Source organism: Akebia trifoliata, chromosome 14 (assembly GCF_017979445.1).
Source record: "Akebia trifoliata isolate Shusen 1 chromosome 14, ASM1797944v1, whole genome shotgun sequence".
NCBI classification, from domain to species: domain Eukaryota; kingdom Viridiplantae; phylum Streptophyta; class Magnoliopsida; order Ranunculales; family Lardizabalaceae; genus Akebia; species Akebia trifoliata.
The window spans coordinates 21,675,880-21,701,353 of NC_141388.1; the positions used below are offsets into that span (position 1 = coordinate 21,675,880).

General features: G+C 37.2%; 3 protein-coding genes across 12 annotated transcripts in view; 1 reads left to right on the top strand and 2 right to left on the bottom strand.

Annotated features, from left to right (window-relative positions):
• Positions 1-5,177, bottom strand: part of LOC147386544 (uncharacterized) — a 49,475-nt gene extending 44,298 nt beyond the window's left edge. Inside the window, exons 1-8 of the mRNA XM_086424571.1 lie at positions 3,622-5,177; positions 3,378-3,536; positions 2,918-3,307; positions 2,586-2,835; positions 2,470-2,504; positions 2,135-2,356; positions 1,892-1,982; positions 586-676 (exon numbers count right to left, since the gene is read on the bottom strand). Of these exons, the coding sequence (XP_086280697.1) occupies positions 586-676; positions 1,892-1,982; positions 2,135-2,356; positions 2,470-2,504; positions 2,586-2,835; positions 2,918-3,307; positions 3,378-3,536; positions 3,622-4,350 (1,967 nt within the window). The 5' untranslated portion in view covers positions 4,351-5,177. The remainder of the gene's footprint in view (positions 1-585; positions 677-1,891; positions 1,983-2,134; positions 2,357-2,469; positions 2,505-2,585; positions 2,836-2,917; positions 3,308-3,377; positions 3,537-3,621) is intronic.
• Positions 5,178-9,043: 3,866 nt separating this feature from the next.
• On the top strand, positions 9,044-11,017 carry LOC147386545 (RNA-binding (RRM/RBD/RNP motifs) family protein). Its single transcript, XM_086422240.1, has 2 exons — positions 9,044-9,220; positions 10,039-11,017. Exons 1-2 carry the CDS (start codon positions 9,207-9,209, stop codon positions 10,814-10,816), a joined length of 792 nt encoding a protein of 263 aa, XP_086278366.1. The 5' UTR covers positions 9,044-9,206; the 3' UTR covers positions 10,817-11,017.
• A 5,575-nt stretch (positions 11,018-16,592) lies between these two features.
• TERT (telomerase reverse transcriptase) overlaps positions 16,593-25,474 on the bottom strand; it is a 66,979-nt gene continuing 58,097 nt past the window's right edge. For 6 of the 10 annotated variants that reach the window (XM_086422235.1, XM_086422229.1, XM_086422230.1 and 3 more), the window contains 3 exons: positions 23,004-23,584; positions 21,119-21,391; positions 19,752-20,286 (listed from right to left, as the gene is read on the bottom strand). In XM_086422235.1, the coding sequence (XP_086278361.1) occupies positions 20,016-20,286; positions 21,119-21,391; positions 23,004-23,584 (1,125 nt within the window). In that variant the 3' untranslated portion in view covers positions 19,752-20,015. Of the gene's footprint in view, positions 17,096-17,857; positions 18,217-19,751; positions 20,287-21,118; positions 21,392-23,003; positions 23,585-25,474 lie in introns of those variants that run through there. The other 4 variants (XM_086422234.1, XM_086422231.1, XM_086422236.1 and 1 more) reach the window with 4 other exon arrangements.

Below are 25,474 nucleotides of genomic sequence, written 5' to 3' on the forward strand. Positions count from 1 at the left end.
AGTCGATCCCTCAACTCATCAACCTCAGCTCGAAGCCTAGCCACTTCATTACTATCACCACTTCCGGACTGGGCAAGGGCAGATGTCAGTCGAGCAATCTCTTTCTGCATCTTCTTTTCGGATTTGAGCCAAATAGCCTGAATTCGACGATGATCGGTTTGAGACTCCTCAACTCGATCTCGATAATCAAAGAAAGATGAAGCGCCGGGGCGTGTCCGAGGAACTATGGATACCGATGGTCTCCCAGAAACAAGCTCTTGGATCCAATGCAAGTATGCCGGGAACTGGTGCGCTGCAAAGATGGGTCGACTCAGAACCTCAACCCGACCCCATTCTTTCATGAGTCGACTCAAAAGTGTAGTCGACAACGGACCAACCAACTCATTAAAATTTTCCGGGAGGAGCACGCCTTGGTCATAGCCAAATTGACGAAGAACCCGAAGTGGTACGTAATGAGTTGCCTCGTGAAGACCAATCAAAACAATGAAACGAGCCCCATCAAAAGCAATCACGGGGGACCCTCGAGGTTGGAAGGCACCAACCCATCTCACTTCCTCATCATCAAGGTTGCCGACAAAAGAATACCATTCTTCTTTGCCGCCTGAGATAAAAGGAGCAACTCGCTTCGACATCATAAGTACGAGATCGGCATTCACGCAAAAGGGGCGATTAACCACTTCAGTTGAAGCCAGATGATCCATGAACCAGAGCTACAATAACAGGAGTATTCTAAAACTTGGGAAACTAATAAATTCTAATTCAAAATGTTAATCCAAACTAAAAATGGAATTTACCTGCAGGAGGGGAGCACATCCTCGAAAAGTTCGATCGTGGCCCAAAGAACAAGTCGTGAGAGATTGGAACATTCCACTTAAAAGCATCGGGGCCAACCGGCGTCCCTCCCGGACTTGTTGCACCACGTGAATAAGAGAAAGATCTATGATGTCTCCGCCACTCGGGAACAAGAGTTGACTCACCGCCATCAAAGTGAGAGCATTAAAATGAATCAGAGGCTTCAAGGGATCCATGAGGCGGTCCACCAAAAAAGACTTGGACATTGTCTTCAAAACCGATCCGCCATCCGGAATCTTCAAAAATTTGCGATTTATGCCCAAAAATTCGGAAGCCTCACTTCGAAACCCATCGCGTAAAGGCGGAACCACGACGGGGCCCGATATCTCAAGCCCCAACAATACTTCAAATTCCTCGATAGTGGGAGTCATTTCATGTACCCCAAACCGGAAAAGATTAAGCTCGGGAATCCAATACCCCAACATAGCCTCAATCAAACCCCATTGCAATGGGACCTTAGGCAACGAGAGGGTGAACCCCAACTTGTTCAAGCACCATCGAGCTCTATCATCATTGTCCATGCTATCTATCCAACTACTCAAAAAGGAGTCAACAATGCCATACCTTTTCAGGTTGGGAAGAGTGGATGACACCTCCATAGAGCTTGAGAAGAAGCTTGAGGGAAGAAGAAGAGTAAAAATCGGCCAAAAGTAAAAAAGGGAAGTAAAGGTGAAAGTGAGATGTTAGGGCAAGGTGAAAGCTTAAGTAAATCATGCTGGTCCGTGCCCAAAACACGGATGCAATCAAAGATAACTCATCCGTGCCAACAACACGGATGAAGCAAGATATGACTGATCCGTTCTCATAGAACGGATAAGACATAAAATACCCCATCCGTGCTCTTGAAACGGATGAACATTGAAAAAGTCTATCCGTGCTGAGAGCACGGACCAGAACATTCTTCAGCCTCGGGACCAAATCAGTAGAAGTGCTGATAACTCCGGATTATCTAACGTTTATCTTAAAGAATTCCTACATGCTTGATAAATGTTTTCAAGGCTCGTAAAATTTCTCGAGATCATACTAGGCCAAATTAGACCTCGAAGGACCACATTACTCGCCATGAATCCCAAACGACTCACACCACTCAAGAGCACACTCGAAGGGTCCTTGGGACCCTCGTCGCACCCCTTTACCCGAGAAGTTAGAATGAATTACACATATAGTCATGAGCATAAATGCATATATATATACCAAGGTTATAATGTCTGCATACAATAGCTGAAAGTCTAATATAGAAACATCCAATGTTTTGCAAGGTACATAAAAAACAAAATCAGACAGAGGGGGGAGCATCGTCCCGAGCACTCTGAGTCTCTGGGATAGTTCCCGAAGAAGATCCAGCCACCGCACCCGAGCCAGACACCCCGGAAGAAGGTAGGCCGTGCATCCGCAACCGTCCCTCCGAATCCGTGAAGAATAGCTCCGCATCCAGGGCAGCATCTTGCTCCGTAGTACCCGCGAGATCAACGCCAGGGACAACAGGTCCGGTAGAAGGGGAGGCCTGAAAATAAGAGAAACAAAGCACAATGACATATGCAGCATGGGTATAGAAATGAACACAATGATATACGCAGCATGGGTAAAAAAATGAACGGCTAAAATGAAAGTACTTACCCTAGGAGGTGTCGGAGGCCGCGCAGAGGTGCTCGCTCCATCTCAGCGTCGATAATAGTCCTGGAAATATCATATGTTGGAACCAGTCAAATTTAAAACCATGAACTACGAGCTACAAGACAGAAAGTAAGCAAAATGACGTACCATCTCAGCCTGAAAGCGAGACTCACGCATGGCCATCTCCAGTTCCAACTCTTGGATCCGGGCCGCCTGAGTCTCGAGACGAGCCTCCTGCTCCTCCAACCGAGCAGCCTGCTCCTCCACCTCCGCCCTAGAGGCCCTCCACCTATTCTCCATCTCCACTGCCCTCGCCGCTTGGGCCTCGATCACATCGTAACCCTCTCGAAGACGACGAAGATCATCAGCCTGAAAACAAGAAAGTCAACCAAGTGAGAATGATAAAAAGCAGAAAATTCTAAAAACAGGAAGGCAATAATAGAATATATACCGTGACAGCATGCTCCTGTAGAAGGACCCCTCCAATCTCAGTGATCCCGGCCCGGGCAGTGACAGCAGGCATAATGCACCCAATAGAGGCCTCTCGGAACCACGCCTGGTAGTCACCCCCTCTCACCAGTCCAGCAGCATCTACGCCCCTCGCCTGGGCAAGATACTCATCCACTGTCATCGCACCCGAGATAGGCTCAGGTGGAGCGACAGGGATGCGAAGACTCCCGTCATGCTGAAAGAACAAGCGCTCCCCTAGATAGAATGTATATCTCTGCTCACCAATAAAGTAGGGATAGCGCTGTCGCCTGGTGTTACGCCTATAGGCGTTCCTCACTTCCTGCCTCCCGCTAACGGTGCGGGGAAGGTCTCGTAAAGTAACAGAGAAGATCTGCAAAAGAGATAGTTAGAAGACAGAAAAGTTTAAGGCCAAACGAAAGAAGAAAAGTCCAAGTACTCACGTCTCGAAGACGACACCGGTCGATGTGGGCCCGCGCACTCCTGGGGCTACTCCTAATGGCCCTAGCATCTCTGGTGGCCCAAAACGCCCCCAATGGGTAACCCTCGTCAGGATGACGACGGGTGGGCAGATAAAAGGGAAAGTAGACGTGAACGAAGATCTGAAAGAAAGAGCAAGGCATCAGATGAGAAAATAGGAAGTGGAAGGAGAATTAGATAGAGAAATAAAATCAGGACCTAGTTTACCTCAATAAAATGCCAGAAGAATCGAGTAGAGATGCCAGCTCCACGGGGCGCAGTAATGCCCACCACTACTCGATCAAGACCGGCCAGAATGGTACCATAAATGAGGCTACCCCAATCAAAATCGCCAATGTGGTCGATATCATGCATAACAGAGAGAAATGTGGTGGAAACTGAAGAATCGTCCTCTAAGAAGAAACAGCTACCAATGAGAAGGAGAAAGCAGATCCGAAAGATAATGTCAAAATCACGATCACCAAAGCGGGCCGATCTCTCTCTATAGGTAGGCGGAGCTCCATCCTCTCCCTCAATCAACAGTAGACCCACCAACACCTCTGTGCTAATCCTACCCTGCTTCCCCACCATAGAAGCGGGTACTCTAGTGATGCCCAACAGCTCTCCCACCTCTTGGATAGATAACAGAGTCAAAGGCAGAGGCTCTCCATCCATCGCGATACCTGTAATCGCCACAAAATCCGAAGGCCTGATGCTTATCTCCACCTCTGGCATGTGAAATGAATGAGTCGTCGGAAACCACCTCTCCACCATAGCCAAGAACAAGGGTCGATCCGCCTTGAAAGACGGTATCTGCAAGAAAGCGCCAAAACCTACAGTGGCAAACTGCGTCCGAATATCATCAGAAAATAGGGTGGCAGTAGAAAGAAAGGCACTCCACCTACCCCTGAAGCTGGCTGAAGGATAGGGTGTAGGGATGTCCAAACGAACTAACATGGAGACATGCCTCCCTAATCCACGGAGAAGGGAGGTATCTGGTACTCTCTCACTCTCCTCTGCAGGGATCTCAACCCTGGGAACCTCCGTACCAACTCTACCGGCACCTACGGCCCTATCCGCCCGACCTCGGCCACCGCGTCGACCTCTACCACCACTACCGCTCGGCAGATCCTCAACTGGACCACTGTGAGAAGAACTGGCCTCATCTGCCCTGCTGCCAGACGAAGAGCCAGCTACCGATGCTGAATCAGGCCTACGAGAAGGCTGTCTCGGCCAACCATACTCTGTGGCCACACCGGATCCCAAGGCAAAGCGAGCCCGAGTCCGGGGCCTCGCCTCCTCCTCCTCATCATCGGAAGACTGATGCACTATTCGGCCCCTCCGCTCTCTACCCGTCTGCAGGTCGCCATGTGATCAATCAACAACGCAAAAGTCCCGTGTCTCGAGGAATCTGTCTAGGTTAAGCCTAACTAAATCAAGTCAAACCTAAGGCAAAACTAGGTTAATGGAGTCAAACCAACCCAACTTAGTCAACCAAAAAGTCAAATCCATCCCATCTAGGTCAAATCTAAGTCCAACCCATCCAACCAAAGCCAAACCTGGGTCAACTCAACCTAAAACCCAGTCAACTCGACCAACTCACCCAGAACCGATCCATCCCTACTCAACTCAGTAAACATGACCAACTCAGCCAAATTTAGTCAACCCGAGATCAGGTCAACCCGCAAATCCAATCAAAACCAAACCAATCCCAGTCAACTCAAAGTCCTACCAAAACCTAGTCAACCCAGTTCAGCCTTAAACCAAGATAACATAATCAATCCAAACCCAGTCAACCAGATCAATCAAAGTCAATTCAACCATATTAAAAACCCATCATATGTCACCCTTAACCACCATCCCTACATGACTCACCCTCAACCATCATCACTTCCAAACTACACAAGCCCACTATCGCAATGCATTCGAGGCCAAACACATAATACAATAGAAATTGAAATAAGGCAAGCCAGATAAGGAGACGACAAGTGACAATGAAAGATAATATACGCTGTCCTTAAAACATGAAGACATTTAAAAAAGGGCAAGCATGACTCGTCTCAGACATTCGGGGAATCATCACGATATAAAGAAATCCAAATGAAGGCAACAAAAGTGACAAGGGAAGAGGCTGTGATCGGTAAAAATCAAGGTGTTCATTATCATTCTCATATGGCGAAAGAAAACAAGAAAAGAGAGAATAAAACAAAACTCACCTCTAACGCGTGACTCGCCCAAGAAGCTTTCAGGCGCTCTCAAGCACCAAAAGACCACACGTGCGCTCCGAGTAATCCTAACAACCAAGCCAAGTGCTCAAACCAAGAAAGAGCAAGAAGGAGACGAAGAGAAAGGAGAGAAATCGCCAGAGATAAGGAAGAAGGGAAGAAAAACTGAAAGAAACCGAAAATGAAAGGGCGCGCAGGTTTTGAAGCGTTTGGATTCATACTGGTCCGTATCACCAAAACGAACGAAGCAAAATTTGATCTATCCGTATCACCAACACGGATAAAGAGAACTTTGTTGGATCCGTGCCTCAGACATGGATGAGATAAGAATAAAGCCACCCGTGTTTTGAACACGGGTTAAATTGTTCTAAATGTCATCCGTGCCTCAAGCACGGGTCAAAATAATAATAATAATATATAAAAAAAAATATATCAAATATGAAAGTTCAAAAACCTTTCGAGTTGCACTCAATTTCGATTTGTTAAAACACGACCGAGAAATACCCAAATTTTAAAATCACCAAATCTTCATCAAACCCAAGGTCTCACACGAGCTCCGCGCCATCGAGACCAAGGAATCAATAAGGTAACTCTGTCAGACCCCGTGCTTGAGTAACCATTTTTATGCAAAAGTCATCAATCCAACCGATAATTCGAAGTCATGTTTTGTAAAATTTCGTCGGGCCCGTACAAATAGGGGTTTGGTCTATTCTTTGCAGTTCTTTGCACGCAATTCCTGCAAAGAAGGGCAGCTGTAGACACCTCGATTTGAACGTGCCCTCACTCGAAGGGGCCCAAAAACAATTCAATAAGTTCGACTAACGGGCCTCAATGGCCCGAATCATCGGAAAATGATATTTTCGCCGAAACCCAAGCCACTAACACCTTTCAATGGGTTAGTAGGTCCACCAAAAGGGTTCGGCACACTCCCATCTACCCCGCTCCATGTAAAACGCCGACTTTCCAACAAAAGGGGGCAACGGGCCCTTAAGGCCCAAAACACCAAAAGTAGTAACCACGGTAAAATCAATGCCCCAAAGACCACCCCGTGGTCTCAAGGACCCGCAAAAAAAAAGGTAGTGACTCATCCCACAACTGTTCAACATCGTCGCTTCACGCTCACGTACAAACAATCGATAAATTCTCCAACAGGCCCAAAAGCCCGATTCGCCAACACGTGACATTTTGATTAAATCAATAGTTTCAAAAAATCAAAAAAAATCAAAAAATAAAATGCGAGACTTGGGATGCCTACCCCTTTATCCAACCTTCATCGTTCCATCTCCAAATCCACAAACACCTTAAACCCACTCAAGGCCCCGAACCATTAACTCATTTTTAGAATTTTTTCACCTCACCCCTGAGGTAAAAATCAATCCTACATCATTTAAACCTTAAAACCAACCTACCTTATCAAAATTCAATCCAAAATGAGCCTTGTCCAATCCAAAACAACTTACATCTCCTATAAGCCTAAGCCCAACCCATAAAAAAGCCCTCTAACCACTATCCATACCCCATTCACTATCCAACCCACAACCCAACCCATCAACCCTTACTCACATCAACCAATCAACCTCTCAACATCAAAAGATGACACTTGTCATCACCACCCTTCACCTCCCTCATCCAATCACCCACTCCCATCACCATGCTCTAAACAACCCATCTCACCTCTCTCCAAAATCACCTCAACCCATACCCTACCCTAACCTAACCTATCCCCATCCTCTAACATCATCAACCACCCACACCTCCATCCATACCCTAATCCATCACCATCATCAACCCCCACATCACCACCCATACCTCTACCCATCATCTTTCTTAAAACACTCCAATAAAATCAACTCAACCCATACTTCATTCATCATCAATCAACTAACTCATTTCTCTCTCCCTAATCAAACAACCCTCATCAACCAATCAACCAATCTCATTCCTCACCCTCTCATCATGATTGCCACATGGCATCATCTCCTTTCTCCTCCCAAAAACTAACTTAACAACCTCTTACACAACCCATTCCCCTAAATCTACACACCTCACCTCATCAACCAACCTAACACTCATTCTCTAAACCACTCTCTTACACCCTCACTCCACCACCAACCATCACTCATGTCAACCCATCCAACACTCTACCTAAATGGGTTCGGGTAGGATCCAACCCATTTGGGTCTAAACCTCACCCATTTTCATTCATTACACATTTACCCTCCATTTCACCTTAAATTTCACACCCCTCACTCCTAAATCCTATACCATTACCCCTTCTCTCACATTTTAATCCCATTATACCCCAAACCCCCTCCAAACACCTATAAATACCTCCCCTCTCACCTCCAAAAGGGTGACACCAAGTCTCCATAAGAAAAAAAATCTACTCTATCTATTCCTCCTCACCACTCTCTCACAACACATTCTAAGATAAATAACTTCACTCTCAACTCACCAAGGACTAAAAAGAATTCAAAGAAGAGGAAGAAGAAGAAAAAGAAGAAGAAGAAGTCCAAGAGTGCAAGGTGGGAGCAATCAACACCCCCCCTTTTTCCTTTCTCTACCCTCTCTTTTTCCCTCTTCTATCATCCCCCTCTTTTCATTTTATTTTAAATGAGTTGAGCATGAATGGACCTCAAGGCTTGGATCTACAAGGGTCATCTCCATTGATGAGATGATCCTATGATCAAGCCAAAATTAAATCCCTACTTAGGGAACAAATGTACCCATGTGGCACACTTTCCACTTTCTTTTAAAAAATCAAAATGACCGAGTTATTTGAGGTTACCGCCACGTGGCGGGGAGAAAGGGGTGCCTAACACCTTCCCTTTTCTCCAACCGAGCCGCTTACCCAAATCTCGAGGTTTGACTACCCCTTATCCATCGTGAGTCACTAAAATGCCAAAATCTCATCTTTTGGAAAATGTACCTCGGGTGACCATTCACACCCACTTCCAACTTGAATGGTGGCGACTCCAATTTTAGTAGTTGTGGCCGTCATAATGACGAGACCCACGTAGCTACAACGTATTTACAAGTTGGAGTAGATTTAATTTTCATGATTATCTAACTTTTTTTTAAATGTAATTTGTATATATTAGATGGTGTCTTTCATTTGTATATATTAACAAAAAAAATCAGGTTAATAGTCAAACATTTGTCAATCCTATATGGAAATATTTTTTTGTTGTTGTTGTAATCTTTTGATTTATTTTAAAATGATATGGAGTTATATGGCAATTATTATTTAACTTTAAACAAGTTTTTAGGGGAAAAAAAGGGTTTTTATTTATTTATTTTTAATTTACGTATTTTTGCATTTGCAAGACAATCAAACAAACGTAAAATTTTGCATAGGACACAACAAAACACCACAATCACAAAATTATGTAAAATTCAGTCAACGCAAAACTCTGCAAACACAAAATTTTACGTTTGGCAGGACCTAAATCACGAAAAAAAAGGAAGGAAGAAATATTTCTGATTGATTATTAATATCTACACGCATTCTATTTCGTTTCCTCTTTAGAGCTTTAGAACAGAGCGAAGAGAGGCAAAAAGGGTAAAAAGAGGGGAATCGGAAGACAAATGTTCTACAGAGGGTAAGAGGGTTTCAATTCAATTCCCCCCAACTAACTCAGTAGTTTTCGTTGCTCTGATTCAGATTTCTTCTATGCGTTTATTCTATATATATTTTTTCATCTCCTTTATATTTATATGATGGATTCTGTTCATTCTCTCTACCCATATATTTGTGTGTGTTTTTAATTTTTAATCCGTTAAAATGATGATATTTGAAAATCGTAAATTAATTTTCCAAGTATTTTTTTTTCAAATTCTTGCATTTGGGTTCTATTTTTTAGATATTGTTTGATTCAAATTTCTAAGTCTTCATTCTAGTTTTTTTTTTATTCTCTACTTAAAATAGTGGTATAAGTTTGATCTCTGCAGGTGTTTTTGTTTGTTTGAATCTGCAAAATTAAAAAGATGAACTTGAATCCTCCAATCTCTTTGAAATTACTTGATACAGGTTCTCCTGCTTTTCAGAGATTGTGTCGTTGAATATGTAATTTTCTTTCTGATTCAGATTCATTCATACTATTTATTTATCTCCTTTAAATGTGGGTTCGGTTCTTTGTCCGCCGATGCGTTCCTCATTTCTTTTTTTCTTTCTTTATTATTATTATTATTATGATTTAAAAATAAATAAATTTAAAGCCATTAAGTTGATCATTGGAAATCTACAAAATAGAAGTTTTAACTTCAGTTCTCCGTATCGTTTGTTTGGAGTTTTGTTGTTTCGATTCAAATTCTTTAAATAAAAGGGAAAAAGGAATAGGAATCTGATTTAGTGAATTAAACTAAACTAATGGGTGGGTTGTGGTGTCTTTTGCTTTTATTGGGTTCCTTGGAACTAAAGGAAATATGCTGATGGTGGCGATGGACGTGAAATGGGTTCGAAACGGCAACGATTAATGGATCAGAGCCCATCATTTTATGGGACTTCAATGGGTTCGAGTTTCATGTACAATGCTCCTCCTCCTCCTCCTCCTTATGCATATATTGGTCAACCACCACCATTCCCGGTTGTTCGATTGCGTGGTCTTCCCTTCGATTGCTTGGAATCTGATGTTGCCGAGTTTTTTCAAGGTCTAGACATTGTCGACATTCTCTTTGTCCACAAAAGTGGTCGGTTCAGCGGAGAGGCATTTTGTGTTCTTGGGTACCCTCTTCAGGTTAATTTTGCACTTCAGAGGAACAGACAAAACATGGGTAGGCGATACATTGAAGTTTTTAGGAGTAAAAGGCAAGAATACTACAAGGCCATTGCGAATGAAGTTTCGGATGTTCATGGTGGTTCACCACGCCAAAAAGTCCAAAGGGATAGGTCTTATGATGATGGGAAGGATGATTCAATTGAACATACTGGGGTCTTACGGTTGAGGGGATTGCCCTTTTCAGCTGGGAAGGATGATGTGTTAGACTTCTTTATAGATTTCGCACTTTCTGAAGATTCAATTCATATCGTAGTTAATTTAGACGGGAGGCCTACTGGAGAAGCATTTGTTGAGTTCACGAGCCCAGAGGATTCGAAGGCGGCGATGGTGAAGGATAGGATGACCCTTGGGAGTCGTTACATAGAGCTATTCCCTTCGTCTATTCAGGAGTTAGATGAAGCAGTTTCCAAAGGACGATGAAGCTTTTCTGAGGAAATTGAGTAAAGTTTTCGATCACTTGACTTCATCATAGACTTTGAGGTTGTGCTTTAGTTTTATGTACTTTTAGAAGTGATTGACTTTTTGTTTGTTGGTTCTCACTAAGATGCATGTTTAGTTAATATTATAGTTCTTTGTACTTTTAAATTGGTTCATGTGCAAGATATCTTTCAAGTGTTTGTCTGCCTTGTGCGTTTCCTTGCATATGCTTTGTGTGAGCTTTGATTTTTTCTAGTATGTCTGATACAAGTTTTGGAGTGTAATCTCTTACTTTTTTGTTTTTCACATAATTCATATTATCTTCTTTTCAGCTAAATTTATTAGATCTGCTCTTTTACTATGATTTAGTACACACAAAATATTTGTTGCCGATACTTTTGTAGATGATTTTGTATTGGCCCTCTGCATGTTGAACTGCCTTAATATTGGAATAGTAGGTCAAAATTCCGAGGACTATAATCTGGGTTAATGCTTAATCAGGTTGTACAGAAGGTATTTCCTGAGTCCCATTTGGTATTCAAGATAGTCTAAGCTCAATGAACTCGTAAGTCATAATTAACGAGGAGACTGTTTCTCTATTTGTCCTATATTTACTTTTTGTATCAGCTTATATAAAGTTGGGTTGCTAAATTGTGATACTGATCTTCGAAGAAAGAAAAAGTATCAACCTGAACGATCTAATGTAATGGCATGAATAGAGTCCACAAACAGATTTGGAATGCTTAGTTTTGAACCAGAGTTTCTATAAATCTTAGTTATTTGTTGTTTATAATTAATAATATGAGTAGTAGTTGTTAAGAGTCATCCAAATATACTTAAGTTGTGACAATGAGGATATTTTAATTGCGCTAGCTGACCAGTCATTTCTAAAATCTTAAATAAATATTACCCAAATTATAATTACCTAAATCAAGTTCATATCCAAACAATCCCTTAGTTGGCTGGGAATGAAAAGACAGAACTAATGTTCATTTAAAAATTGAAAGATATTATGGATTTATGGAGATGATTATCCTCAAACATCTACAAAAAATTTCTTGTAGTGACTTTGCCTTGAATTTTTTTTGTTTGTTTGTTCAAACTCTTTCCTTCCCTTGTCGTAATCTTTCACTTCGCAGCGGAAGCTATGCTAAAAACCACCTAATTTGTTGACTCAAATATAGTTGTCTCAAAGCATTTTATGAAGATAGTTTTTTTTTCTCCAAATATATTTCTTGGGTTTTTGCAAGAGTTCATCTTTCGTGCCTCAAAATGGTCATTTGAAGTCGAGTGATAGATTCAGTGACATGATTGAGGATATTCTAGCTATGTTTTTAATTAGATTTATGTTACCTCTAATTGACAGTCATGTTTTGTTATTAATGCGTTTAATATCTTTACTTTTTTTTCTTTTTTCTAGTGGCATGTAATTGTTTTAGGTGTCGTGTGAAGTAAATATTGGATTTGTGAATGAAGATTTTCCTTTTGGGATTTTTGTTCCTTGTAGAACTTTTGGTTTGTTTGGTTAGCTTTATATGATAGTTTTACCAGAATTTTCCTCTTTGAAATTCTTGTGTTTGGAATCTATCTGTATCCTTTTAACATTCTTCTAATTGCATGATAGGCTTATTCTCTAATGTTAGTTTGATGAATATCAAGTGGGATGAAACTCAATTGTTATTATAATTCATAGATTTTTATAGCAACAAAGAAATTGGTAAATCACTTAAAACAATGGTTAATAAAGGAACTTTTTGACCTTGTTAATAAGGGATTTTTATTTTTCTTTTTTCTTTTTTTTTAATGGAATATTGGCACTACAGAAAAATCAAATACATCCCTATTAATTATAGGTGATAGGTAGTACTTGATCCCAACTAGTGAAATGTGAACTCCTACCAGACAATGCAAGAGATCAATCTCCCAAACTCTTATTTATCACCTTAGTCTGTCCATCTGTTTGTGTGTGAAATGAAAATATTGAACCTTTGTATTCAATACCTTCCATAGGGTCATCCAAAATTAACTTCCATAAGTTGACACGTATGGCATTGTTGCATGTGATTCCCAAATAAATTACTTGGACCAAGTGAATTGTCCCATCTTCACACAATTAGTGATAGGTACCATAAATGTTGCCAACCCATTGAAACTCCTTACTTCGTGAAGAGTAGTAGGAAGTCATTCAAGTATAAGCCTTCACCTTGTAAAGATCTGCTTCCATACCCTTGAGGATACAAGAAAGCAAACATAAAAATTAAAAAAGAAAATCTCTTGGGATCATGAAAGAGCACTTCTTCAAGTTGGCATTGAGTTTTATGTTGATTGATGATAATCACTTTGGAGGTCGATTTTGGAAAATATGGAAGAACACCCAATTTCCAACAACATATCATCAAGGCTTGGGATTTGGATATCGATATTTGACTATGAGTTGTGTTGATGGCACGACCATGAATGCTGATATTCCAACTCCCATCCTTCTTGAGTGGTGTAAGTAAAGCCCTTTTGCAACAACCCATTTACTTGCCTTGTTAATTCAGAATGGAAATTATGTTCATTCCGCCATAAGCGGGCAAATTAGGAAATTAAAGAACCTGACAGCGAGTCAATTGTCTGCTGCACATCATGCATGGGTGGGGGTAGTTCATTAGGTAATTCAGTAGAGTGTTTTTAGAGGCATGTGAGGCTTATGCCTTGAGGTGCGCCTTGAGATGAGACTCATTAAGATTCCTTAAGGCATAAAGGTTGAAACCTAAAAGCAACTGAGGCTACTTAAATGGCATACTCCACACATTAATTTTTTTTTTTTTTAATGATTTTTTTCCCTATCTTCTTTTGCTTATTCTTTTCTTTTTTTACTTGTTCTTTTTTGTAATCTAAGCAAAATTATATATATATATATATATATATATATATATATATATATATATATATATATATATATATATATATATATATATAGATATCTTTTTCTTTTCACTTTTATTTCTTTGTTATTGATAGTATGCAACATAATTGGAATTAGAAATGAATTTGAATACAAAATAGTAATATATGCAAAGAATGATCTGATTTTTAAATAATTTTTTATGGTATTTAGCATCATATAGATGAAGTTATTGAAAAAAATAGTATTTAGTTATGATTTTGCAATAAATATGAAATAGTCATCAAATGTTGAGACTTTCAACTATTCAAATATGAAACGTATATATTTTTCTTAAAATATAAAATAATGATATTATAAATAATTATTTATTGTAATGGATTAAAACTTGAAATTTAATTGTGCTGGTTTGAAATTTAGAATATGTGTGAAGGCCATCCTAACTTTTTAATATTAAATTATTTATTTAAAAATACATGCATGTGAGGCTTACGGTTCACGCCTTGAGGCACTAGCCAACCGAGTGCCTTGCCTCACGCCTCAAAGTCTGAAAACATTGATTCAGTAGAAAAGACATCTGCAAAGTCAAACAATAGTTGGCTGACTTGTGGTACTTGTTTGTGGTTTCTCTCTCAGCTAGTGATTCCTGTACATGTTTTATTTGATAGATATTGTAACCTTGGTTGGCCCAGTAAGATGTTTGTAGGAGAATAATATCAAGTTACTGGAATCATAGTTTTACTCTCCACGCAAGAAACTTTGTAGGGCGACATAGGTGTTGCACCTCCTTCAATTGCATATACGATGATCAACGTGTGTGTGTGTGTGTGTGTGTGTGTTGTTTGTTTGTTTGTTTTTTTTTTTTTTTATTGTAACGAGAAGTACTTAAATAATAATTACATGCTAATGCATTTTTATACAAACCTGTCTTTTGGCTTCCTTCCTTAATTAGCTGCTGTTCTTTTATGAAGAAGGATAGGATGGATGTTTTCCTCCTCCTCCTCTTATTTATATTATATTATATAGCAAACCTTTATTTATCCAGAAATTAGAGAAAATAGTTGTTATAAAACATCAAACTCTTTTGAATTACTGAATTAAGATTTTTTCCTTCTAATTAAGCTTATGTTCCATTGATAACTCGGATTAGCAACTTCGTCCCCCATTTCCTTTCAAGCTGTAGCTCCTCCTGCTTTCGCTTCCAAATTTCTCTCATATGTTCCATTTCTTAGTTCAAAGTAATGTTTTCAGATGTTAAGGCGTAAGCCTTAAGGTGTAAAGTGTAAGCCGCCTCACATGCCTAATATTTTTAAATAAATAATATGATATAAAAAATTAAAATTAGGATAGTCATTACATCTTTATTTATTTCAAATCCATAACAAAAATATTTTTTTTTTTCAAGTTTTCAAGTTTTAATCCATGACAAATTGAATTTCAAGTTTACAAGTTTTAATCCATAAGAAATTGAATTTCAAATTTTAATCCATAACATAAATATTATTACTTTATATTTTAGCTAAATAGAAATATTTTGTATTAGAATAGTTGGAAGTCTCTATCATAGCTAATTATTTTATATTCATTGAAAAAATACAATTACAATATTAATTTTTTCACAAACTTCATCTATAAAATACTACAAAAATTATTTATGGAACAACTTAATTAACTCAGGGATTTTCTTTGTATTTTGCATTCTAATTCATATCTAAGTGTTCCAATTATATTTTGTATTAGAGATAACAAATAAATAGAAGTAGAAAAAGAATCTTATAACGTTTTACTTAGATAATTAAAAAGTAAATAAGCAAGAAAAGAATATAAAGAATGGGGGAAGAAATGCATTATTTAAATAAATAAAAAATAATATGCGGTGTATGTTATTTCATGGCATTCTTAATGAGTCTCAGCTTAAGGTGTGCCTCAAGGCATGAGCCTCTAAAAACACTGGTTCGAACTGTATAGGAACAATGGTCAATTTTAGCTTGAATGGTCGGTCTGGAGGGAAATTAACCCCCACCTCACTGATCATTAGAACGAAGGGAAAGGGTGAAGTCTCTTATTGAATTCTAAGTATGTCCATATCCATTGGGTCCGATAGAATTGCATTCCAGAGATTACAAACATCCCTACATTCAGTTTGGGTTGGGTTGGCTACTATCAAATCAAGGGACTTTAACCCATATTTGACCCCTTTTCTTCAAAGCCTTTAAATGTGGTTTTTGTTCCTGTCCCCACTACCAGGAGAATGACTTAGGGTACAATCCTCCAATGTAGCAAGGTGATTAACTCGTTTTCAGATTTCAAGATCTGCTTGAATTTTCAAGATTCGGATCAAAATCAAAATCAAAATCACAATCACATCTCGATCAAATTTAAAGCAAAATTCTAAATTTGGTTAACAAGTTTTCTTAATAAATAAAACTATATTTTAGGTTTGGAATCAAGATTAATCAAAAGAAAATGGAATTTGTTGATTAGAAAATCATTTTCATCGGTGAAAATTGATTTTATGACTAATGGTGAAAGTGATAGATTGTCAATAAAAACCAAGAAACAATAGTGGAAATGAAAATAATGAAAATTCTGACTTGGATTTGATCTCACCTCCTCTCAAGTTGAACAAATTCTTGTAAATTTGATTAAATCTTCTTTCTTTATTTCTTTTTGACAAGATTGATCCGAAATTATAGCAAATCTTCTTTTTAGATGAGAAGAATTCAACACACACACACATCTGGAAATTCCCGATATGTTATTTTCTCACTTGTGATTTTCGATCCTTAATTTCTGGGATCTCTAAAACAAGCGCCCCTCCCCTTTATTTATAAAAATCATAAGGGGAGGAACTTTACAGATTAAGTCTTTCCTAAAATGGTAAAAACATACAAAGTAAGCAATGTTTAAAAATAGTATAGCATACAAAGTGAGTAAGTTCTAAAATAACGAAGGGTATTAAAATTTTCAAATGAAGCTGGACAGCAAAAATCGCTATATAGCGATTTCTACAGTAAAAAATTGTTATATGGCGATTTAGCGATTTGGACTAAATACTTTGTCCAAATAGCAATTTAGATAGTGGTTTTAATCTTCATTGATTGATCTTCGACTTCCTTGATTTCTTTGACCAATTCTTCAAATCTTGAACTCTTGAACTCTCAATTCTTCTTCATATAATGCTCATAGGACTTTGATCTTTCATTATGGTGTCCAATTTCCAGACAAAAAGCTTTATCATAATCTGTGATGTGTGTCCAATGTGATATATAAGCCTAGTAAAGCTGATTCAGTCAACTAGGTACGTCAATGCGCGCACCCTCTCCTCATCAGTTGACTTCTTTCACGACTTGATCTCTCCAACACAGTTGAGTTATAAGCTCTATCTGGATCTGAAATGGATTATGAATTTCGATAGTGGGTCAGACCCAAAATCCGATCTGATAGGTTTGACTCTGGATTGGTTTTGGATCAATCATACGTATTAAATCCGGTTTCCGATTCAAAACTAATCTAGTTATTATTGGATTGGATTTGGATCCTAATAATATTGAGATACAAAGCCCAATCCAATAAAAATCCGATCCAATGCTTGTCGGATCAGTTTCGAGTTCAAAATTGATTCCAGATGATCTGGCTTGTAAGCGTATCCGACCAGTAAACCATATGGATTCTATATTAGGGTTGTCAATGAATTGGTTCCAATTCAATTCCTAACATGACCAAAATCGGAACCATTAAATTTGATTGGTTCCGGTTTCTATCAGTTCTTGTTACGATTCTCAAACTAATACAATTTGGCCACAAAAATATTTTCATGAATTCGGTCAGTAAAGTTGATTCAAAAGATGTGGAATCCGTCTATGAAAAATCTTCTATGAAATCTGGAATTTGATCACTAAAAATAAGTCTAGAATTGAAGAAATCTTACCTAAACTTGTTGAACTTCTCCGAGCTAATAGCATCGGAATGACATAAAAAATCCAACAGATCATATGAGGGTTTAATAGGTTAAAATCCATCCAAAGGTCAATTTTTTTTACTAAAGATCAAATTGATGTATTAATGTAGATCAGCAATTTGACTAACGAATTCTTCAAGTCCCAGGGTTGCAACATGTGCCACCTCTGGTGAGGTCGGTGGTATTAGGACTGTGATACCGAGCTCATAGGTCTGGGAGTTGGTGAAATAACACTAATGAAGACTTAAAATAGGGCGGGTTGAATATGTTTCTAAAAAAAAAAATCTTTGCCAATTTTTATTCTTTTAAACAAGTAAAGACACCATAAATCCATAAACTCAAGAATAACAATAACTGAAATAAATCACACAAAAGATAAAAGTTCAAATCATCCAGCGAGACAAATTTATAGTGACTTGGTGACCTCAGTCCCTATTCCACTCTCGGAAAGCTCATAACTTGAGATAATGTCTTTATTCAATTCCTTTAGATTACAACCGCTTACCATGAATGACGAGCACACTGTCATAGCACAATACTTGAGACTTTCACCTAAGCCATTTGAGATATCATAATAAGAAATCTCTACGAATATCCTTTTTGAAACAAGAACACGATCAATTTATGTAGAAAACTCAAATAATTGCTTAGAGAAGAATTGGTGAGTTTCTCTTTAGAAAACTCAATTTAAATAGACACAATGGATAGGGTTAGAGAAAATACTATCAAAGCTAGATAAAATCTTATTCAAGCAGACTAGAAAAACAATTCAAACTGAATAAGACTTTTTTAAAAATATTCTCTCAAAACAGAATAAGACTTGTTCAAAATCTGTTGAAACAACATCACTCGGTCAACCAATCAAGAAGCTGTGTCAACCGACTGGTCGTCCTATGAAGAAGTGCAAAACGTGCACTTTCCAGGTTCGGTCGATCCCACCCACCCACACACACAATGAAGATAAGAAGCTGGGTCTATCAAAATTGTGTTGTTGATTTACTTGGGCATCGGAGACTCTTTAGGATTCGCATGAGCAAGAAAGAAGGTTGCAATTCTTGAGGTACTACAAGATTTTTGCATCTACAGTCAATATTATTTTTCTACGAATTCCACTAATTTTACATCAATTTCAGACTCATACCTCCACTCTTGATGAATATTTAAATGCCTCTTATGCTTTCAAACTGATGACATGCTCCATTGGGAGGGATTTCTTTCTAAATAGTCCCTAACTTTTGGGTGGTAGCTTGATAGTCTATTAACTCTTTTTAAAGGACATTTTACATCTAAATGATCCCTTCACCTCTGGGATACAACTGGATCCAGTTCAAACCAAGGACTGGCGAAAATTTAACAAGGAAACAATGGTCAAGAGGGATGTAATTGCGCTTGGACGATCATTTCTTGGCTTTGAAGTTGCGCAAAATTGTCATGAAGGACAGTGGTTCTTCATTTACAACTAAGAAATGAGAGTATTTAAGTAATTTCAATATATTTTAAAAGGATATTTAAATAATTACACAAAAAAAATCTTCAAATTTACTATTTTGGTAAAATATTTTAATTTTGAAAACAGTAATTTACCCCTTTCATAATTTAGTATGAATTGTGTCCTTTTGGTAATTTTTCTAAACTATACATAAATACATATAGGGTGGGGTGGGGGTACCGAGGACTCAAGAAATGACACAAGATCATGACTGTCTGGACACAAAATCCGACGGTTGAGATTTAACACATCTAAACAATACATATCCCATGATATTTATCTCAAAGATAATTTTCAACCACTGGATTTTGTGTTTGCACAATCAAGATCTTGTGTCATATGTCTTGAGTCAACGGTTATAATTATTTATTACATAAATATTCGGTGTGGTTTGATTCTATACAAGCCTTGAATCGAGAACTAAGAGCCGAACAAAATTGCAACTTGTTCCAAACCAACCCAAAGCTATCTGTTTGGTTCAATTATTGGTTTGAACCTAACCAAGTTGCACCCCTAATATCTCACATTCCTTTTAGAATGAGACTAGTACCTACCATTGCACAGCACAGCCCACCACATGAAAGCTTCCCAAACATGCAACAATGTAAATCAAGATTTCATAGAGAATTTATGTACTTTGATATGGAGATATCTATGCTAGAGTCCATGCCATCCTCTCCAAATCAAATGGAAGTCTTTCCAAATATTTCAAATACTCTCATAAATTTGTTTCTCAGATTCTTTCACTAATCGACATAACTGCAAGGAAATCCTAAAAGTTCACATAACCTTAACCTTAACATAGCAACCTTTTTTTAAACCAAAACTGAAAATTAATTAATTGTTGCATACCTCAAACGATCTAATATTTGATCTTCCAAAATAGGGAGGAGTGCGAATCATCAACTGCATACTTCAATGAAGTGCTCACCAGCATGTTATATGTTAACAACTCAGACCTCAACGAAGATAGCAACTTTGTGTGTCGTGATTGTTTTCTCTTTAATACTCGAATATAGGCATTTAATCCGAGCCATTCAACGTCCTTTTTCGACAATTCAAGAACCGTTGGATGGACAATAGATCCAAGTTTTACAGCACGCATCCTTATCACAATGAGCTTGTACATGTACCTAACAACATTACAACAGACATAATCGTTGAATCATCAACAAATGAAAGAAACAACACAACAGGATAAACATAGGAGAGATTTTGGTAGGGCTCAAAACAGGTTAGGTTTGGGTCAGATACGAGTATATCCATATCTAGATCCGATTTTTTAAGATCTGGATCCGTATCCGAATCCAACTCGGATCCTATTAGCTAAATCATATCCTAACCCTTTTGCTTTCACTATCCAGATTCGACCTGCCCAAATTACTTGATTCGGATCAGTCATGTCCGATAATTTTGAAGCGTTCAACATTTTTTTTACTATATTTCTTTTCTAATTGTTATACTATTCTTTTTTGATATTGTAATACTTTTATCTTATAAGAATTTATATTATATTATTATTATATTAAAGTAGTAGAAAAAAGATATTTTGAAAAATATAAAAGCATTATTTTCAAAGCAATATATCATTCGGATCTAGGAGTTCAAATCTGACCCGGATCCGACTCGAGCCAGGGATGTCAGCTCATATTCAATGCATTTTTTTACTCGGGTCTACTCCAAGGGTACAAACCCGCTAAATTCGGATCAAATCCGACCCATTTTATGTTGTAGGGCATTTGGGCACCTCTACTATCTATTTCTTTGCAATTTAATACTAACAAAATAGTTTTGGACTTGAATCACTTTTTTTTCAATTTTATATTATAATAAGATATTTACAAATAAAATTGATTGCATATTAGGATCTCATCCTGATATTAGTTATATATATATGTATTAAAAGATGAGTTGATTAGTTGCTAAAAAATTAAAAAACAAAAAAAGATCAAATGAAATTCTTACCTGAAAGAATTTGTGATCATTTCAAAGTAGACTTCTGGTGGAAGAGTGCAAATATTCGACAGGTTGCAGACATAACAATGGAACTTCATTGCGCATAGTAAGAAGGCTTGGTAAATATTTAATCTGATGACATCTGCAGAATTAATATTTGAATCATAGAATATGGGATGGCATTTTGGTCGCAAATAATAACATAATTTTTCCCTCAGATGGTGACCTGGTTTATCTTGCCAACAGACAGTAAGAGTAGAACTCAGATGGATATCCAAATACCTGTTCAACAAACCCATATACAAGTCTCATTATTATGAAGTATATTTCTAATATATGCATATTAACCACAAAAGTTATAAATAATTTGTAAATCATCAGTAACTACATAGCACTATATTATCTTGCCACCAGACAACAAGAATCAAATTAAAATGTATATCAATATACCTCTCTCTCTCTCTCACACACACACACACACACACACACACACACACATATATATATATAGGTAAGGTATTAAATTTTGATTTCGGTTAGTTTGGAAATGGAAATATTATGATTAGTGTGAAAATTAATTCAATTTTTGGAAATGATATAAATATTGAAGAAATGTTCATTGACCCTATAGGAAATGATAAAATAGACATTAAAATACACCCATTACGTCATCAAGATACAATAAACCATATGGAGTGTGAAATTGAAAAACAACAACATTTTGCTACATGGAAATAAGAATAATAAGTACTGTTAACTACATACAACTTAATATGTAAAACATTGAAATGAAGAGACTATTAAATTGCATGTGTGTTATTATAGTTCTTATTTTTTGACTAAGTATGAATTAAGTTGCTAATGCATCCAACTAATTTAAACATGGCTAATTGTGTACGAGCTTAAATAGACATACTAATACACTAAGAATATATTAAAATAAGATGGAATAGATAAGATAACTAACTAATCATAATTCATTTATACCAACGGATGAATGTTATGTGCTATATTTTTTTTACTAAATACAATGTGTAATTTACAACTTCTTTCTAGAAGCAATTATAATTTCCTTCAAAACATAATATTTTGGTAGAAGTTTACTATTCCTCTGTCAAAACATTGCATTAGTATACTTAAAATTTGATATTTCGGTCAAAATTCACTGTTCGTTGAAATATTTTGTGAAATGATTAGTGATTTCCATTGAAATATATACAAAAGGAAACTATCGGTTAAATTTCATGTCGGAACTTGTGGAAGTGGAAATATTTCAGTATATTTCCAGCAAATATGTCGAAATTTAATACTATGTATATAGGGAAAGGATCATCAGCCAACAAAAAAAGCAAGTGGTTTGTTCTATGTGGGTTAGAAGTTTCGGAATGGACTGATTTTTGGTGAGGATGATCTCCTCACCATAGAGATTATCCTCACCAAAAATCAGCCCATTCTGAAACTTCTAACCCCATCAAAATTGCTTTACAAAAAAATGGACGGTCCACAATACTTCAACTTGTAAACTGGGGCTAGAAGTTTCGGAATGGGCTGATTTTTGGTGAGAATGATATCCTCACCAAAAATCAGCCCATTCTGAAACTTCTAACCCATATAGGGGGAAAAAAGTGGGTTTTTTAGTGGTTTGTTGATCCTGCCCTATATATAGATATGTATAACCAAAAATCCTTGGAAGATTCAAAATAACCAAAAAAAAACATTGATAAGAATATTTCTACTTATTTCTATCTGTATGAAAAATGATGCTCAGTAGAAACAAAAATATATGAAATTCAAAGAAAACCAATGATAAAAGAGAACCCAACAAAGCAGACATAAGGTCTATCCATACATTTAGAGAAAATGGAATAAAACGATATACTAAAACAAAGTTAACCTTGTGTAGTCTGCCTGGATTTCCAATGTGCAGCAATTAATAAGTAAACCGCTCCAAGGAAGAAATGATATTCCGTCTTCTCCTGTATACACCCTGTTCGACAAAAGCCCCGATATGTCGTCCATGTCAAAGTTCATACAAGATTTTGCTTCATTGATTGAGCAGTTATATTCTCGAAACCCTCTCTGCAACCTAGAGAAGAAGCTTGCAGCCTTCTTCTTGGAGGTTGATATAAAAAGAAAGTCATCAATAAACCTCAATAGTATATGATTAGGGGATGTTAAACTATCTTCTTCAACACCTTTCTTTGCTGCATTACCATCACAAATAACTCTTCCAGCCAAATCTCCTTTGGCAGGTTTTGAGGTATGACACTCTTGAATTTTTTCAAGAAATGGAAAAATCACATCCGTTTCAAGATGGGCATAGTAAAATGAACAGATAAGAGAAGATAACACACTTCCTTGAGGTATACCAACTTCTTGCAAGTAAAAGTTTCGACCAATTTGCAGCACATTGCGCTTCACATGTTCATGAAGATCATGATAAAGTTTTTCTCGCCTTATCTTTCTGCTCAACTCCTGAATGATTCAGGATACATAAAAGATGTAAACCAGTGCTAATTAACTAGCTTTTCTTTTTTCTTTAGTGTTCAATAATAACCAACTAATATGTGCGAGTATCCAAACCAAATAAAATAAAAGCTGAAAATAAAATATTTGAGAGATCGTTCTGTTCAAAAAATGCTTACAATTTGTCCAACACAAAGTACGAACACTGATAGTTCTTAGAAAAAGAATACAATGCATTATACCGTACAAATCAATTTGTCAAACTTTTTACTGGCAACAAGGTGATAGTTGAATCGCTAGAAGAAATGTTTGATAAAAATGTTCCTAGATAATTGAAGGAAGGAATCGCTTATATCAAATTCGTGTTGCATTCAATCAAATTCGTGCTGTTAATTCCAAACATAATCAAGACACCAACTTAAGGGAAAATGTAGTCAAGGGAAAATTAGTCTTTTATTATTTGATATGGTTTCCTTGATATTATGTCTCCTCAGTGGGGATAAGTTTATGTATCTTTATAGCTTTATTATATAAAGAAAGAGATTAGGCAATTGAATACAACATAAACCCTATTTCCTTCCTATTCTCTTCTCATTCCTTCATTGTTCTTTTTTTTTGTTTCTTTTCAACATCAAAATTTTTAATTGTGTCTTCTGATACCAATGTAAATGATGATCAAGCCGTTATATTTGAGTAGAAGTTGACAATTGCGAAGCAATAATATTTCTACTGGTATGGGCTTTGCTCAACCCTGATTCATGACCTATCAACAAAGGAGAATGATTTGGTGCTGCCCCTCAGTATAAAATATCAGAGGAACGAAAAGAGTAGCTGTCCAACTATGGGGTCTCAGTTATTAGGTTTTGGAAACATGCACGCGGGGAAAATATTGTTGGCTCAATTTATTGGTAGTTTTCAAGATATTCCATGGCAAGGTAAACAATAGTGATGCAGTCCAAGTTAGTTAGTTATTGGAGTTAGTTAGTTAATTGTTTGTTATTTCAGTTAGTTGTTATGTTTCTGGTTTGCTTATAAATAGGCCATCAAATGTAGTTGTAAACCAGTTTTTAGTAAAATGAAATAGATTCAAGAGAGATTTATTTCTCTTCCAACTTAACTTCTCAACTTCTCTTGAAGTTTTCACACAAATTAGTCTAAATTTCCAGATCTGATTGCATTATTTGGTATCAGAACAAAGGGAATGCGATTTAATTTGGTGAGAAGTTAATCTAATTTTAGATCTGTAAAAAATTGCAGATTTTTCAAATCTTTTCTCAATTTTAGATGTGGTGAATATTGCAGATTTTCATATCTATTTTGGATTTCAGATCTGTCTAAAATTTCAGATCTATTGAAGTTGTAGATTTTCAGATCTACTTTTCAATTTCAGATCTGAAAATTTTGGTGGTCGACTATTGAAGTTGTGTCATCAAGTATTCGAAATGAAACGACAACTACGAGGACGAATCAATGTGGTCAGGGATGCGCCAATGCTGCTATTAATCCGGAAGGAAATGGAGCAGCACAACATCCTAATCCAAAAGATGGAATGGAACACCTTCGAAAACAAATTGAAGCCTTAACTAAAATGGTTCAACGCCTTCAACCTCAAATGGAGCAACCTCGAAGGCCTCAAACTCCTAATTCTATGTCCTAAGACAATACTTCTAACTTAAGCACTTTCAACTTTGAAAATTCTTTTGGGATGAATCGAAATAGTAATTTCAGATTGGAGAATAATATCGAGGTAAATCTACCGAAATTTCAAGGTAGCCTCAATCCGGAAGAATTTGTTGATTGGCTTAATACTCTTGAACAAGTTTTCGAGTTATTATGAAGTTTTCGAGGAAGTGAAGGTGAAATTAGTTGCCATCAAACTCAAGAGAAGAACCTCCGCAT